Genomic DNA, 16,632 nt, shown 5'->3' on the forward strand with positions numbered 1-16,632 from the left:
GAAGCTCCTTGACCCCATCGATACTAACACCTGTAACCTCATCAGCAGTGCCGGATGTTTGCAAAATTGCCAATAAAGCCTGACATTTCTGCCTTAATGCATCCACTTCAATGTCTTTTTCTTGAATAACGTGTGATAAATTCTGAATCGTTTCTCTAAACACGTCCTGGTCGCTAGACTCAATTCTAGTGAATGTTTTCATCTTACGGTTTCATGAGATATGCTTCTTTGGCAACCATTCTATCTGTCATTTTGTGGTACTCTCTGTTCAGATTGCTGTTTTCCCTAGTTCTCCTGTAAGGCAGCTAATACTTGTTCTCTTTCCAAAGCATACCTTGCAATTGCTGCTGAAGGTTTGCCACATTCTGGTTGTAGGAAGCCGCAGACGTCCTGCTGGGGCGGTCCTCTATCTCCAAATCTTTTTGCCGGATAATCTGAGTTAGTTTACCAGTCTCATCTTTGGATAGGTGATCAATCTGTTCAGTTAATCAGATGTTCTTTTCAGTGAGGAGTTTAATCTCCAATTCTTTTTTTTTTATGTTTTATTTATTTTTAATCTCCAATTCTTGGCCTTTTGTTCCTTTTACTTAATCTTTCAGTTTCAGCTTTAGATAAATCATGCTTTTCACTTCCGTTTTTCTACAGGAAGATGCTGAATCGTTGTTACTTGAAAAACATCAGAATGTTTTGCAGGAATGTGCTGGGTTTTTTAAAGATCTGGGTTTTCATTTGCTCTATTGTGTTCTGCAAAATCTCAATCTCCTCATCTTTCGCTGAAAGGAGCTGAGCGTGTTGAACGTTCACTTGCTCACGCTGGTGTGTTAGATCATCTACCTTCCGTTTCTGGTCTTGTAAAGCACGAAGCCATTGCAGCTTAGCTTGGCGTTGATCCTCAATGATCTTTTGTTGTTGTTTGATTTCGTCTACCAGACAAACTCTTTCTACATTCAGCTGATACACCTCGGATTCTAGTTCCATGATACGGTCTTGCGTTTGCGGGTCGACCACAGGTACGGTTTGGCTGTGTTCTCTCAGACGCTCCAATTTGTCTTGCAGAAATTCATTTTCTTCTCTGGTGGATGCAAGACGAACGTCTTGCTCCTCCACGGTTTGCTGTAAAATTTCATTTTCTCTTACGACTTGGACGTACTTCTCTAATAGCTCCTGGAGCTCTGGCCTTCTTTCAAGTTTTTCGATGCAGATTTCTTTCTCTTTAATAAGTCGTGTCAATCGCTTATGCTCCTCCAGAGCAGAGGAGAGCATTTCCTTAGTTTCTCTATGGTCGGCATCCATCTGCTCAACACTCTTTTTGAGTTGTAGTATTTCATCGTCTTTCTCTTGACTGCGTTGAATTAAACACTCCTGCTCTAAGTGGGAGGAGGACTTAGACAAGTGATACGTGTTGGTCAGTTCTTTAATAGCTTGCTCATCCCTGGCTGTTTTCTCCAACAGCTTCTTTTCAGCCCGGCACAATTTTACTATTAACTGTCCTTTTTCTATTTTTAAGGCCCGCGTAATAGATTTTTTTTCCAGAGAATTCTTACGGTTACAGACAGTAGTTTCTTCCAGCCTACGTCTTACGTCTTCAAGCTCCAAAACCAACTTTCCATTTTCCACCTTGAGATTGAAAGCAGCTTTCTTTAAATTGCCATTCAGCTCTTCCATTTCTGAAAGGCTTTGCTGCAACTTTCTAACCGTCGTTTCCCTCCCTCGAAGTGAGTCATCTTCAACAGTATTGTCAGAGTCTTGATTAAGAGACTGTGCTGGCTCCTTCTCAGCTCTAGCAGATTCCTCCTCGTCTTGTGTAATATGTTCCTTAAGTTCAACGTTCTCCTTCGGGATGTTTAAATTATGTGTTTGCGACGGATCTGACCGATGCAAATCATTAACAGCCAGTTGACTTTGAGGTGATTCTTCGTTTTGCGCATCTAACTCTTTAGCTGTGTCCATTTGCTCATCTTCAAATGGACAAGCTCTCTTTTCATCGTTGAGATCGTGTTCCACGTTGCCGTTGATGCCGTTGCCTTCATCTTGTGGTTCTGATAGCTGACCTGTCATCAAAACCCTGGGCTGTGTGGTTTGTTTCTGTCCATCGAACTCCCCCAGCTCTGCTGTTGGGAGTTCCTTCTCGGTCCTACCCTGAGTGGATTTTTGTCCGTCGGCCTCCAAGTCACATCTTAAATGCTCTCCTTCTGAATCCAAATTCACACCTCCTGGAGCCGTACGTTCAATGACTTCCTGCTCATGGCTCACTTTCCAAAGTGCCAGTTGAAGTGCTTCCCGTCCTTGACCTAATGAGTTTCCTTGTTCTAAAACGTAGACTCGCTCTTCAAGTTTCAGATCGTCTCCAATGAGGTTGTCACCCTGGATTGAGCTACACCGTGGCGTCATCTCCTTTTCCGCATTGGACAGCACTTGCCGCAGTCCAGACACTTCTTCCACCGCTGTACTCTCCGGAAAGAATTCTTTCCTTTTCCGTCACTGTATCACTTTGCCTCAAAACGAAAGGCTGCGATTCACATTCTTCAATCCTCTCTTTCTTTTCCTCATGTATCCGGTCCCATTCTCTCCTTAAAGCGTCTCTCTCACTTTCTACCGAAGATAATTTGCTATTGATGTATTTGACGGTGTCCTCAAGTTCTTCAATTTTCCTGGTAGACTCCACTTTTTCAGTCTGTAGCACTTGAATGGTGTTTTGCATATCCTCAATGACAGACTCATCAGCTGCTCTGATTCCAGAGTCATCCTTCTCTAACAGATTTTCCAGTTCTTTGATTCTTTTTCCATAGCCTTTTGACTTTTGATGGTACCTGCGACGTATTTCTGCCAGTGTCTGTTGATAGACATTCTGCAGTACTGCCTTTTCAAGTTGATGGTCATCAATTGCCTCCTTTCGATTCTGTTCAAGTTTCCTGATGGTAACCTGCAGTTTGTAGATTTCATTTTGCTCGCCGCTATTCGCTCCCGGTGTGAAGACTGGGAAAAATGCTTCCAATGGCTAACTTCAGCCTCCAGTCTTAAAACTTCATTTGACAGTCTGTTTATTTCTTGTTGTGACCAAATTAGGTCAGCAAAGTCCAGGTCATCCCCCGGGAAGCTGAAGCAAAGCAGTCGATACCGTAACCCAAGGAAGGTGACGCTGTGGTTGATTGAAGGGCTGATTGGAGCTCCAGCAACTGGTTCTTGAGCCCTATGTGTCTCACTTTAAGAAGTTTCATTTCTACCTCTTTCTGTTGTAGCTGATGTCGGTAGCTAAGAGTCTGCCGCTTTATTTGAAGCTCTGAGGCTTCATACTTCTCTTCCAGATGACTACAAAGACTTTTAAGTCTCTGATTCTCCGATCTTAAGGTTTCCCGACTCACTTCATTCTCTTTTTGTCAGAGTCAGGTCCTTCTCCCACCTTTTTGGTTCCCTCCATCCGCACATCTTTGATGACCTCCGAGATGTGGTCAGTGAAGGAAGCCACACTGCCACCCACTTGCTCTAGGGAATGGCCCAGGCCACCAAATGAAAAGGATATCGCTGTGGGTCACGGAACTGACCTGGTCCACTCTGCAAAAAGCGTCCAGTGCAGTCGGTCAATCCCGCTAAGTGTCTCCGAAGGAAGGCCTGCGCCAGGCTAATAATCAAAACACAATCAGGCGTTTCTAGGCAACGCCACACCGCACACGGGGCTGCTAGGGTCCGTGTCACCCATGCCCACGACCTCCCACCCCTTACCCTCCCCCCAATGCCCCGGGGGCCATCCCTGGCGGTCCCCATTGCGTGTGAGCACCTTTGGTCAGAAAATGAGCCTCGCCCTCGACTTTCCCGCGAAGTCAGATCACAGTACACAGGGCTCTGTAGTTTGTGGTTTCCACGCAATGATTTCTTTTAATTGACATAAAACATACACAGTGACACGCACCCATCCACCTAGGAGCGTAGAGAAATGTCTAGAGCCGCACCTGGGCACACCCTAAGGTGGGCATCCGGAGGCTATCGCGTACCCAAACCCCCTCCTGTCTTCCTCCCCCCTCCCCCCCCCCCGCCCGTCCCCACCCCTGCCCGTAACGCCCCGGGCCAGCCCTGCGGGGACAGCGCGTCCCACGCCCGGGTGTGGCTGTTCCCTGCCGCCAAGACCGCGGGGTCACGCCGCTGGCGCCTGCCGCCCCCTCCCACCGGTGCGCGGCCTAGCCGGCCCGGGAGTCAAGAACGCGGGGGCGCTGGGACGCGGGGTTCCGCACGCTCAGCGGGGCGGCGTGGGGAGGGGAGAGGGGGCTGGTCCTTGGGGGCCAGGCCGCGCGCCGCGCCCGAGCCTGGCGCTCGTCTGCCAGCCCGGCCGCGCGCCTCCAGCGGGCGGCGCCGCTGGAAGTGACGCGTCGAGGGCGGAGCTCCGGCCCACAGCCGCCGACGCTGCCGCCGCCGCCGCCGCCGCCGCCGCCGCCTCCTCCTCGGGGGGGAAGCGATGTAGCCACGCCAGGCCGTCCCCCGAGCTGCCCGGCCGGAGCCCCGCAGGCCGTCGCTGTCGCCGCCATGAAGAAGCAGTTCAACCGCATGAAGCAGCTGGCCAACCAGACCGTGGGCAGGTGAGTGAGCCGCGCCGGGCAGGCCGGGAGCGCGCGGGCCGGGGACCGAGGGTCGGGGTCGTGGCCCCGGGCCGGGACGGGCTGGCTGCCCCGCGGGGCCCCGCGCTCCGGCCCGGCCGCCCGCCCGCTCCGCGCCGGGTCCGCTGCGGGCCAGGGACGAGGGCTGCGCCACGCCGCGGCCTGGCTCCCAGCTCGGGCCGCCGCCCGAGCTCCCGGGAACAGCGGGGCGGGCCGGCCTCCCGGGACGCCCCCCGCGCGGGTCCCCGCCGCCCATTGTCCCGGCCCCGCTGAGCATCGTCCTCTGGGGTCTGGACCCAAGCTTTCCCCGGGCCTCTCCCCCTCTCCCGGGGCTTTGCCATGGGCGAAAACTCGGCTAACTGGTGTGCCCGAGGACGGGCGGGCGCGGTGCTCTGGGGGGCGGCATTCTCAGCCTTTCCGGGTCGCCTGGCCTCTGCCGACCGACCGTCCACCTCCAAGTGCCTGATGGCAGTAAATAAGCAAGGGGCGATCAGAGCCCATCGGAGCCGTTTAGGGAGACTCAGGACTCCCTTGGAGGGACTTTGGAGGGTGTGCCGTCTCCCAACCGTGGCCCCTGTGGACGGACTGCTCAAGTTCTTGACCTGTAGACATTTGGAACCGGGAGGAAAGAATTGTGGAAAGGCCTTGGGCAAATGGAAAAACAAAAAGAGGGGGGGCTTTCAAAACAGCTTTTCTCACCTTTGATTGGGGAGCAAATCCTTCTCCAGGTTTCTCTGGTATCGCTTTAATGCTTGACAGGAAACGATCGATGATGAAATGACAGAAGAGACCGGAGTTTGTAGTGGTTTTGAGAGCCTCTGGAGGTTGACTATCCTGTGCTGTGTTATCTGGGGTAAATCTTTCAAGGTCTTTCAGGGCAGTGAGCTGTCCTGTCCCTGCTGACTGTTTATTCTGAGAAGGGGTATGAAAGTGTGACTTTTTCATTGCTTTTTCTTCTTCTTTGTTTTCAACAGTTGAGTAAAAGGGGGAGTTTGGTTTGGCCAGAGCACGTGGGGACACTTCTTTTCTGTGTGTGTCTGAAAACGCTTTTACTTCCCCTTGAACTTTCTATATTTGCTTTTTACAGTTTCGTTTCCCCACCTAACTTTTTTGCTTAGTTTTGTTCAATTTCGTTGCTACCCCCACCCTGTTATCTTCGTGTGTGCTTATCCTGTTTCCAGAGTGGATCCCTGTCCCTACAGCCTAGCAGTGCCTACTTTTCTGTCATTTGTAGGAAAATGATAGAAATAACGAGTGCCAAGGGGAAGGCAGACGGAATAGTCGTGGGGCCCAAAGCTTCAAGCAGGCATTGGTGAATGAGTTACAAGATAACTCCTTAGCAGTTTTCTCTCCCCCCACCCCCACCCCCCCAGCATTCTCAGTAACATGCATTGTGAAATCAGTATTTAGTGACTATCAAGACCCATCTGTCACATTGTCGTTCTGGCCAGTTTGTACATCTCACGAGGAAAGGGGCGTGTGCTCTTTTTGCACAAAGTTCTCAGACTTTTCAAGCTGTCACGCCACTCAGGGTCTCTTTGGCTCCGGCTTCCTCTGTAGCAGCTTCTCTCTTCACACTTGCGAATTACAGCCGTATGTGCCTCCTTTCGGTTGCCAGAGGCCGCCGAACCTTCTTCCCCGTTAGCCTCTGCCTGGAAGTCTGCAGAGCTCCTTTCGCCTCAGCTGCCCTATACCTGCCTCCTGCTCATTCTCTAGGTGTCCAGGCAAAGGTCACTGCCTCTAAAAGACCTTCTCTGATGCTCCAACGTGGATTGGGAGTCCCTCTCCTGGCCACTTACATACGTCCGCATGGCACCCGCTTTGCTCTAATGCGACGCCTGTTTACTTGTTCGTGTTCTCCATTAGACTGAACGCCTCGAGAGTCCTTGCCATCTTCCCGTTTCCTTGGCCGGCTCTGCTGCGGCTCCTGTGCTAGGGTCGATTCTCCATAAACATTTGTCGATCTAGCACACATCTAGTTCTTACCAGCTCGATCCGGCGCTGTGAGCCCAAGAATGGGAACATGAAAGCTGGATAGAGTGGTGATTCGTGCTAGGATGGTAATTCTGGCCCTGACCTTTGACTCTGTTTGAAAGTCTTTATTGCTAGATGCCAGGGGAAGCAGCAGCTGTTACAGAGCTGTTAGGGGTGTGGCAATTTCTGCTCCCAGAGCCAAAACTGTTTCCTGGGGAAGCTTTGGCTTTACTGCGGTTGATTCCCTCGACAAGTTTGTATTTTTTCCACGTCAAGAATGACGAAGGACTAGGGAGAAAAACGGAGGCCAGAGAGAGCCTAGAATTGTAATTGTGTGTTATTGGCGTAGGCATCAGGATTGGGATTTGGGGGGTATTTGGGTCAAGAGGAAAGCTAGAAAGCAGAGAAGTTACCTCTCCCCCGCCCCCCGCCGCAGCCAGGAGTGATATTCTGTGTGTGAGTGGCTCGCCCATTGTGTCTGTGACGGATGCATAGAGTTCTGAGTGGTGTCTGGCGAGGAAGTATTCTCTTCCCAACAATGAGGACCTCGTGAGTCACCCCACAGTGAGGTTCTGTGGGATGGACGTGTGGGAGAATTCGTAACGGCTAGAAGAAGTTGAGTTCTCATGATGCAGTTTGTGGACAATGGGTGCGTGAGTCTGTTTCGGAAGATGGTTTGTGTATCACAGGCGCGAGGATGATGCAGTGGTCTCTTGAGTGGGGTGTCCCAAAGAAGAGAATTAGGATGGCTGATTCATCCGTGCAAGAGACCCTTATTGAGCCCAAATTACGTGCCATTGTGGAAAGTAGAAAAGAATCCAAGTGAATACAAACGCGGCTTCCGCCCTGAAGGGGCTCCACAGACTTCTGGAAGAGTTAGGCAAGCAAAAATGATTATGTACCACGAGGTAAGTCCTTACAGAGGGATGGCTGACACACTAAGTGAAACTCTACTCTTGAAGGAGAGAGGTAACACAACACAACAAAACAAACAAACAAAAAAAACGGGAAAATTTGACCAGAGCCTTTCCCCTCTATCTTTCAACACTTCTTTCAAACTTCTGTTGTATTGAGTAGGTCCCTTTTTTTTTTATTAAAAAAAATATTTTTGTAAATATTTATTTTTGAGAGAAAGGGTAGACAGAACACGAGCGGGGGAGAGGCAGAGAGAGAGGGAAACACAGAATCCGAAGCAGGCTCCAGGCTCCGAGCTGTCAGCACAGAGCCTGACGCGGGCCTCAAACCCACGAACCGAGAGATCATGACCGGACAAAGTCAGACACTTGACCCAGTGAGCCACCCAGGTGTCGCGTAGGTCTCTTTTGATTGTCAGTCAACCCAACTCGAGGGGCGCCTGGGTGGCTCGGTTGGCTGAGGATCCGGCTCTTGATTTCAGCTCAGGTCATGATCTCACACTTCCTGGGATCAAGCCCCGCCCGCGTCAAGCTCTGTGCCAATGGTGGGGAGCCTGCTTGGGATCTTCTCTGCCTCTGCCCCTTCCCCGCTCTCTGTCTCAATGATGAAAAAAGAAAAAAAACACACAAAACCAAACCAACTGGAATTGTTATAAGCCAAGCTGCGAATTTGATTGGCTCCTATGTGAGGAAAAGAGTCCAAAAGCAACATAGTCGCAGCCAGGGCTGGCTCCAGGGGTTCCACTCTTTAGGGAAGCTGTGTGGATAAGCAGGAATCGCCCCCCCCCCTCCCCCCGGCTTCCAACATCTTCAGTTCAAGTCCCAGGGGGACAAAGAATACCTTTCACTGTGGCCAGAGCCCCAGGATTGACTCAAGGTATCTGATGGGGTCAGTGGCCTTTGCCTGGACATGGCAATGGAGTCAGCCCCACGCAAGCCGCAGGGGCCTAGAATGGGAGGGTGCTGAGCCCCCTCCCCCGCAAGATAACCGGGGTGTTCTTCCCAGCAGGAGGCAGGAAGTGTGGTCTTTTCTAGTCCTGCTAAAAGGAAAGAAAGCGCTTTTTGGAAATCCCTGACGCAGAGAAGCCAGTAGCTGCGGATGGCAGTTGGCGTGGAGGGTGTGGAGGCAGGGGTGCACCAAGGTGGGGAACTTGCGCATTTGGTTGTGAGGTCGACGAGTCCAGGAGGACAGGCATCTGGGGGCCTAATAGCAGAGTTGACTACGCGGGTGAGGCTCTGGAAGGGAGTGTCTCTTTGGGAGTAGGTTTCTGCCAAGAGGGGAGCTCTCCCTGGAGGCCTGAATGTTCTCCTAGATAGTAGCCTTTAGGTAAGTCAGGGTTGCAGACTCCAAGCCTCAGGGGGCCAGGCTAATAATAATAAAATAAGAGCGACTTAGACCAGGTGAGGGCCGTGGGGGACCCGAAGGTGCCTGGCTTACCAAAGGGCCGTGTGAGAATATGGACCCGCTGTCGGGCCCGACCTTTGGAGTTGTTGAGAAAGGCCTCAAGTCTGGATTTTCATGAAGATGAGGTGGCATTTAATGCCAATTGAAAACAACCACCAGGACCCTGAGCGGGACTAAACAAAACACATCTGTGGCCACATTCGGTCTGTGGGTCACCAGTGGGCAGTTGCTCGTGGAAAAGGTTGGGGAGGTGAAGATTCCTGTGACGATTTTTCTCTTTTTCCTCCTGCGCCCCACCCTCCTATTAGTACCTTCTCAGTTCTTGGACGTGTCGACGAGCTCGTCCTTTCCTTTACAGAAACGTTTCAGAGATCTGAGAGTAGCGATCACCAGTATTTCTCTCCTGGTTGGGTTTACCGAGCGCTGTACCGAACCACCTGGCCTGGTCTCACCTACTGGTGCTTGTTATCATTTATGGTTTAGAGAGAGGAAAAATGACCTGCCGTTGTCTGCCCGGCCAGCGAGTGGCCGAGGCAGGACTTGGGGCCAGGGTGTGACTCTGGACCCCGTGTGTTTCCGACTGTAGACACCGGGCCGGCTGCCCGCCAGGGAAGGGTTCCTGTGGATGAAATGTCTTTGGTGCTTGCTGACTTGCTGGGCTAGATGCTTTGGAGTCAAGCCTCTCGCTGCCTTCTCCACGGCAACTCCCAGAGGTGATGTTATTTATTCCTGGCTTAATGATGAGGAAGCGAGGACTCAAAGAGGTCACCGGGCTAGTTAATGAGAGTGCTGCCGTTCATCAGAAACCAGGGTTCTGCTTCCAAAGCAGATAGAAGTCCTTACTTCATGGAAGGCAACTCTTTTCTTTAAGAAACCCCGTGTTAGAATTCTGTGTGACGAAGCTTCCACAGAATCCTGGAAGCTAAGAGTTGGATGTTGCTCTCTCGTCCAGGGGCTCCCACCAGGGATGGCCCCCTGGGGGACATTTGGCAATGGCCGGAGACGTTTTGTTTTTGTTGTGACTTGGCTCGGGCGTGGGGTGCTCCTGGCATCTGGCGACACAGGCCGGGGATGCTGCTGACCAGCCTACACCGCCCAGGACAGCCTCGCCGCACAGAATTATCTGGTCCCAAATGTCAAGAGTGGTGAGGTTGGGAAAGCCTGGTCGAGTCCTTTGAGATTCTGGATACGTGAATCGTGAAAACCAAAGATCCGTGATGTTTGCCTGCAGGGTGAAGATGTGTTCTGTTTGGTTTATTTCTTATGTGTGGAAGTATTAATGACAATCATTGGCCCACATTTAACACTTGGGAGTTTTCACGTGGAAACCTGGACTTCCAGTTTCTTCTCAAATCTTGCAAGACCTAGAGAAGCCTGGCATTGCGCCCTCGCGAGAGTACACGTCGTCGTAGCTGCAGCTGCGTAGGTGCTGTCCCGTCCGGGTGGGGCATCGACCGTCCAGTGTGCCCTGGTCCCTACCTGGCTTGTCCTGCTGTGGTACGTTCCTTGCGGACCCCTCCCTGCTCACGGATCTCTCAACGACCTTCTCCAGGAGCAGCAGAGTCTCTGCCTCGCGAGGTAGCCCGTTGCGTTAGGGGCAACGTGAGTCAAAGGCATCTCTGCCCGTGAGTCCCAGGGGAGTCCTCTGCTGCCACGATGCCTGTGTCTCTCTTCCGCGAGACGGCCCTTTCTGTATTCAGCGTCCAAACCGCAAACCGTGTCCTCGCTCGATCAGCGGTAACATTCTCCACCCCTCACCTATTCGACACCCTGACTTCCTCCGCCTTTTCCAGGGGAGGTGGCTGTGCTTGGTTCGCTTCAGTCTGGGTGGATCCCGTCCAGCCTCTGCATAGAGCAGAGGAGGAAAGGAATGTGTTCTCCCCATGACTTCTGAATCCGAGCTTCCGTGGCCTGGTCATCCACTTTACCTCCTGTGAAATCAAACAGGGTTGTTTATAGGTGAGTGAAGAAAGCCCGTGGTTCACTGAACCAAAATGAACCCTAAACAGATGTGCTCACGTGTGGCCTTATGGCATTGGTGTTACACGTGAAGGTAGCATGTTATTCTAAGAGGAAATGATGTCTGTGGTCGTGGTTCCCAGTGTGTCCACGGCAGCCCCCTGCCCCCGAGATTGGACATGGGTATATGGTATAGGGTCCCAGAGTCAGTATGCACACCACGCAGTCTTGTCGGACTGGAGATGTTTGGCCTTTATCATTCTGTTTCTCTTTCTCAAATGTAGGCAGGTGCCATCGTTATCAATCAAATATAGATCCGTGTACAAATATTATTACACTCCTATCTGCTGTGTGTGTCTATTTTCTTAAATGTGGGTGTTAAAAGTACAACAGGCCCACAGTCCTTTTTCCAAAACCCTAGGGGCCAGATGAGTTTTGGAATTCAGACGTTTTCAGGTTTTATTTTATTTAAAAAAAAAAATTTTTTTAACGTTTATTGATTTTTGAGACAGAGAGAGACTGAGCATGAACGGGGGAGAGTCAGAGAGAGGGAGACACAGAATCTGAAACAGGCTCCAGGCTCTGAGCTGTCAGCACAGGGCCCGACGCGGGGCTCGAACTCACGGACCGGGAGATCATGACCCGAGCCGAAGTCGGACGCTTAACCGACGGAGCCACCCAGGCGCCCCTTTTTCAGATTTTAGAAAAGTAAAAATGTACATATGCTGTTACTGTATAATCCATGGTGTGGGTCAGCATCCCTTCATTGAATATGTTAATATTTCTAGAGTGAAAATATAAAGGTACTTCATGCTAAATGGAACACTTAAAGATTGTAAATGGCTTCATATTAGTTCAGGTCAAGTTTTGTTACCAAATAAGTTACCAAAAAACCTTGTTTTTTAGATTTCAAAATGATGGATAAGGGGTTATGGAGCTGGTTTACTCAGTAGTAATGCTCCTATTGAGAGAGTCTGAGATGGTTTTTTGTTTTTTGTTTTGTTTTGTTTTTTTGCCTTTTACTCTACGTAATGCCCCCTTACTCCAAAAAGTTAGAAACCACAATGATGTTCTGTAACTAGGGGTCACAGACTCAAGTGCTAGGCAGGTAAAATTAATAAGCGAAGGGAAGGTAGATGTAAGGTAGTAGAGAGAGGCGAGGAATAGCAAAACTAGCTCATTGCACGGGCTTGCTTGCTCTTGGCCAGTCTAGCTACCTGTTGACATGGTGAATGTGGGTGCAGGAACACTCACTTTCCCATTTTTAAGGATACTCCAGAACGCTGATTTTTTTGTGAAGTTTATTGATACTTAAATATCAGCAATGAAAAAGGAAAAGAAACCGCTGGACGTAGGCCAGAGAAAATCTATCTGCAAGCTTTATCTGGCCTTGGGCTGCCTGCTCTGACCTCTAGTTGCGAGACTGATTCTTACCGAATGAAAAGTTGGACCGTGGTGTTTTGGTAATGAACGCTTTCTTGAGATGGGGATGAGACATTTGCTTTATCATTATTCGTTGTGCTTTACATATATGTCACATAATTTTGCAGTCAGATGCTCTACCCCTGAGCTATACGCCCTATTATATAATTTTGGAGTGTAAAATATTTCAAAAGAAAAACACTGGAGCACTGCCTTATTTTCTAGCCAGTGGGAAGTTTTCTTTCTCATCTATGAATTTGAAAGTTTAATGTTATTTATTTTGGAAAAGGGAATGAGAACCCCAAGTTAAAATAGGGCCCTCTTTTTTTTTTTTTCCAACGTTTATTTATTTTTGGGACAGAGAGAGACAGAGCATGAACGGGGGAGGGGCAGAGAGAGAGGGAGACACAGAATCGGAAACAGGCTCCAGGCTCTGAGCCATCAGCCCAGAGCCCGACGCGGGGCTCGAACTCACGGACCGCGAGATCATGACCTGGCTGAAGTCGGACGCTTAACCGACTGCGCCACCCAGGCGAAGGGCCCTCTTTTTTAAAAAGTTTGAGTTAAGGGGGGTTAGATTATAATGTCGCTGCCTTTCCAGGGCCACAGTGATCTGAAGTGCCATTGCATGTCCGCCCCCGTATTTGGACTGGGAGGTGTGCCTCATCTTCTGTCCTCTCAGACCGTATCCCTGGTCCTATCCCCATACCTACTGCCACACGGCTGATGACTTTCAACTTGATGTCTTTTTTTTTTTTTTTTTGAGTTTATTTATTTTGGGAGAGAGAGAGAGAGTGAGGGAGAGAGGGAGCGCACACAAGCAGGGAAGGGTCAGAGAGAGAGGAAAAGCGAATCCCAAGCAGGCTCCACGCTGTGAGGGCGGAGCCTGACGCGAGGCTCAAACTCACAAACCGGGAGATCGTGACCTGAGCCGAGATCAAGAGTCAGATGCTTAACCAACTGAACCCCTCTGGGTGCTCCTTAATTTTATGTCTCTAGTCCTGGCATCTCTTCATCTCTAGATTGATCTTTGTCTTGAACTTCTCTATTTAAAAGTCCTGCTGAAATTCAGCTCATGAACTGCGTCCTCAAATTGGCCTTCTTTCCCTGTATTCCTTAGGCCGTGGGTCAGCAACCTCTGGCCTGTAGGCCAAATCCCGCCCACTGCCTGTTTTGTGAAAAAGGGTTATTGGATCACGGCCACGCACTGCAGCAGCACAGTCAAGCAGATCTCACGGTGACTGTATGGCCCACGGAGCCCATGCTATTTACCGCCTGGCCCTTTGCAGGAAGAGTTTGTGGACACCCGCCCTGGCGCACTGAATGCCGGAAGCGCATCTCCTCTGTCACCTGCGATCCCCCTCTTTCTCCTCCATCTTCTTTATATCCAGGCTCTCCCTGCCATCTGGCAGCTCTGCCTCTGGACCGTCTCTGACTTGGTCTCTGCCTCTCGGTGGCCTTAGTTAGTTCAAGCTTGCGGGGTTTTTTCTTTCTTCTTTTTTTTTTTAAATGAAATGTACTGTCAAATTGGTTTCCATACAACACCCAGTGTTCATCCCAACAGGTGCCCTCCTCAAGGCCCATCACCCTCTTTCCTCTCCCCCCGCCCACCCCCATCAACTCTCAGTTCTCCGTATTTAAGAGTCTCTTACGGTTTGAACTGTTTTTTGTTTTTTGTTTTTTTTTTTTTAACCTGGACTCACAATTGTCTTCCAACTGGCTTAGCTAGCTTGAGCTGGATTTTATCCATACATGGGACATCTGGGCTTCCACTTTGGTCTGACACGGCCAATCCAAATTTTAATGGTCATAGCTATTCCTCTCTAAATTATTTTCTTCTGATGAAATCATGATGTTCCTAGGACATTTTATGTCGTCCTAGTATTGCTAAATTGTCTTCGAAACGATAGTGCTGTCATTGAGTTACGGTGCGGCAAATAATTTACACTGGATTGTATGTCACCGTGCGTGATATGATGAATGTCGTGTTTCACCGTCATGCTGTGCTGACTTGTAGATGCTGTCTTGTAAAAAATCTACCTATTTTAATTTTTTCTGTTAAGGTTGAAATGAATGTGTCCCATATTTGTATTTCCTGATGAGTTTTCTATATGTGTTATTTGGTCATTTAATTGCCAGTTGTCAATTTCATTTTTTAATCACCAGTTTCGACTCAACACCTGTCTGCTGAGAACCTGTCAAATGCTGGGGTTAAAAAGATAACGGATTCCTAGGAATTTGAGTGGGGAGAGAGACCTACAAGCAGATAATTTGAATACAGCCGGTTGTACTTACTCCAGCAGGCCTTAGGAAGTAGGAATGCCACATCTTGATTTATTTATACATGACAAGGTAAACAAGTTCACATTCTTATCCTCAGGTACATCACGTAATGAGTGCAGTGACAGAATCTTGAGGGAACGCATTCACGACTAGGTACAGGTTTGATACAAGAGTCAGAAAATAAAGCGGATTCTGTTGAAAATCCGACCGACCCTGTGGATTATAGAAGAAACTGCTTTTGAATAGGAGGAGCCTCTTTGTAGCCAGTGATACGAAAACAATATTAAGTTCATCTCAGCTCTCCAGGTTTTAAGACTCGTTTCTGAAGTCTTGCTATTCCCTGTGAATTACAGCTTATTAATTACTTGCCTAGACTCCTTCCTTTTGATTGGTCCCAGCATGTTTCTCTCTGTCCTTTCTCACAGTTATTTTTTTTAAGTGTCTTCCTTATCAGAGATACTTCGGCCTAGTTGTCCACTTGATCTCTCCATTCATGTTTCATTAGCAGTTTTTCTGTCATTTCTGAATGGGTTCGTTAAATTTCTGCCTCCTAAAGAGTTTATAGTATAAACGGTAGACTGAGTGACAAGGTACTCAAATGAAAATAAATGTTCAGAACTGCACAGAAATTCTTCTAAGCAATGACCAGCTCCATTTATAAGTCTACCAGCTTGGACTTCACGTGGTCGCTGGATACCTGATGCATAGACAGGACTGGCCACTTGAACCCACGCGCATCTGTACCTTGGGGAAATACACGAAAGTACTTCTACTTCACTGGGTATGGTGGGTGCAGGATAGATGTAGCGTGGGCGCTGGCATGGGGTTGCTGAGACGTGCCCAGGAGTCCGTGAAGCCCTCTCTGACATGTGACACTTGAATAATCTTGAGAACAGGAAGGTAGGGGTGATGGGTTGTAGAGAATTCCCAGGAAGAAGAAAAATTCTCGGGGGAAACCTAACCCACTGACCATTTTGTCCTTTAACTTCATGTTTTGTTTGTTTGCTTGTTTGTTTACTATAAATTGGAAAAAGGCGATACTATCTGATTGCTAGCAGTGGGAAAAGTCTGTCCAGCTCTTATTTTCCAATGAGGTAGTGAACTAATGGCTGTTTGTAGATCCATATGTTCTTAAGTCCAGAGCAATTGTGGTGTTTAAATTCACAAGCCGCTGGATGCATTTCCATCCAATAGATAGAGTAAGTTGGTTCTTAAAAGCTTTGAAGCTCTAAAATCAGGGGACTTAGGTGGCTCATAGTTAAGTAACCAGCTCTTGATTTCGGCTCAGGTCATGATCCCACGGTTCATGGGTTCGAGCCCCGTCCCGTGTCAGGCTCTGCGCTGATAGCTTGAAGCCTGCTTAGGATTCTCTCTCTCCCTCTCTCAACCCCTCCCCAACTTGTTCTCTCTCTCTTCTCTCAAAATAAATCAACATTACTAAACAAGGTTTAAAACAAGTGTACCCTTACTTTCTTTGCTTAATAGACACTGACAGCCGTCTTTCCCCAAAATAGACAATTTTTAATTTTTTCTGCTAAGGTTGAAATGAATGTGTCCCATATTTGTATGGGAAAATCGGTGGAGGCATCATTTCTCACGGTGAAGCTTATCATTTCCTTAATTTGCATCATGCTTGTTCATCTCCTCTTAGAACCTTTTCACTACTCTCACGGCTTTTACCTTCTTGGACACGCTAGGATGTGTAACGTTCCTCAAACAACCCTAAAACACACGAACACCTGTGACCGTGGACGTCACCTTTTAGAGACGGGCAGTATCGATCGGCCTTTGTGCTCATCGGTGGAGGACCATTGTTCGAAAAGCTTCCGGGCCAGTTTTGGGGGATCGTGGTTTGAGGACCACTGCAGTAGAATTGGGGGAGCCCATAGGTGCAGAAGGTTGAGGAAGCCAAGCTGGTGATTGAGGAGGTGTCCTGTGGTGGCAGGTGAGCCAGGACTGTGGAGGAAGGGGAAGGGACACGAGGGAAAGACGAGTCAGGAAGCAGGAAGCGATCGCAGCAGCCTAAGGGAGAGGTGATGGCCCCCAGAGCAGGACAATGGCGTGGGACTGACGTGAGAAACTATTGAGC

General features: G+C 49.3%; 3 protein-coding genes across 4 annotated transcripts in view; 1 reads left to right on the forward strand and 2 right to left on the reverse strand.

Moving 5' to 3' along the window:
• Positions 1-554: 554 nt before the first annotated feature.
• On the reverse strand, positions 555-3,985 carry LOC123382575 (thyroid receptor-interacting protein 11-like). Its single transcript, XM_045047862.1, has 2 exons — positions 3,776-3,985; positions 555-3,619 (listed from the first exon to the last, which is right to left on the reverse strand). The coding sequence occupies exon 2, from the start codon at positions 2,389-2,391 to the stop codon at positions 664-666; it is 1,728 nt and encodes a 575-aa protein (XP_044903797.1). The 5' UTR covers positions 2,392-3,619; positions 3,776-3,985; the 3' UTR covers positions 555-663.
• LOC123382576 (translation initiation factor IF-2-like) lies at positions 2,785-10,111 on the reverse strand. The gene is made up of 2 exons (XM_045047863.1): positions 5,286-10,111; positions 2,785-5,188 (listed from the first exon to the last, which is right to left on the reverse strand). The coding sequence occupies exons 1-2, from the start codon at positions 5,529-5,531 to the stop codon at positions 4,529-4,531; spliced, it is 906 nt and encodes a 301-aa protein (XP_044903798.1). The 5' UTR covers positions 5,532-10,111; the 3' UTR covers positions 2,785-4,528.
• Positions 4,472-16,632, forward strand: part of ARHGAP17 (Rho GTPase activating protein 17) — an 89,961-nt gene continuing 77,800 nt past the window's right edge. For both annotated transcript variants that reach the window (XM_045047861.1, XM_045047860.1), the window contains exon 1: positions 4,472-4,568. In XM_045047861.1, coding sequence (XP_044903796.1) covers positions 4,516-4,568 — 53 coding nt within the window. In that variant the 5' untranslated portion in view covers positions 4,472-4,515. The remainder of the gene's footprint in view (positions 4,569-16,632) is intronic.

Source organism: Felis catus, chromosome E3, assembly GCF_018350175.1.
Source record: "Felis catus isolate Fca126 chromosome E3, F.catus_Fca126_mat1.0, whole genome shotgun sequence".
Taxonomy (NCBI): Eukaryota; Metazoa; Chordata; class Mammalia; order Carnivora; family Felidae; genus Felis; species Felis catus.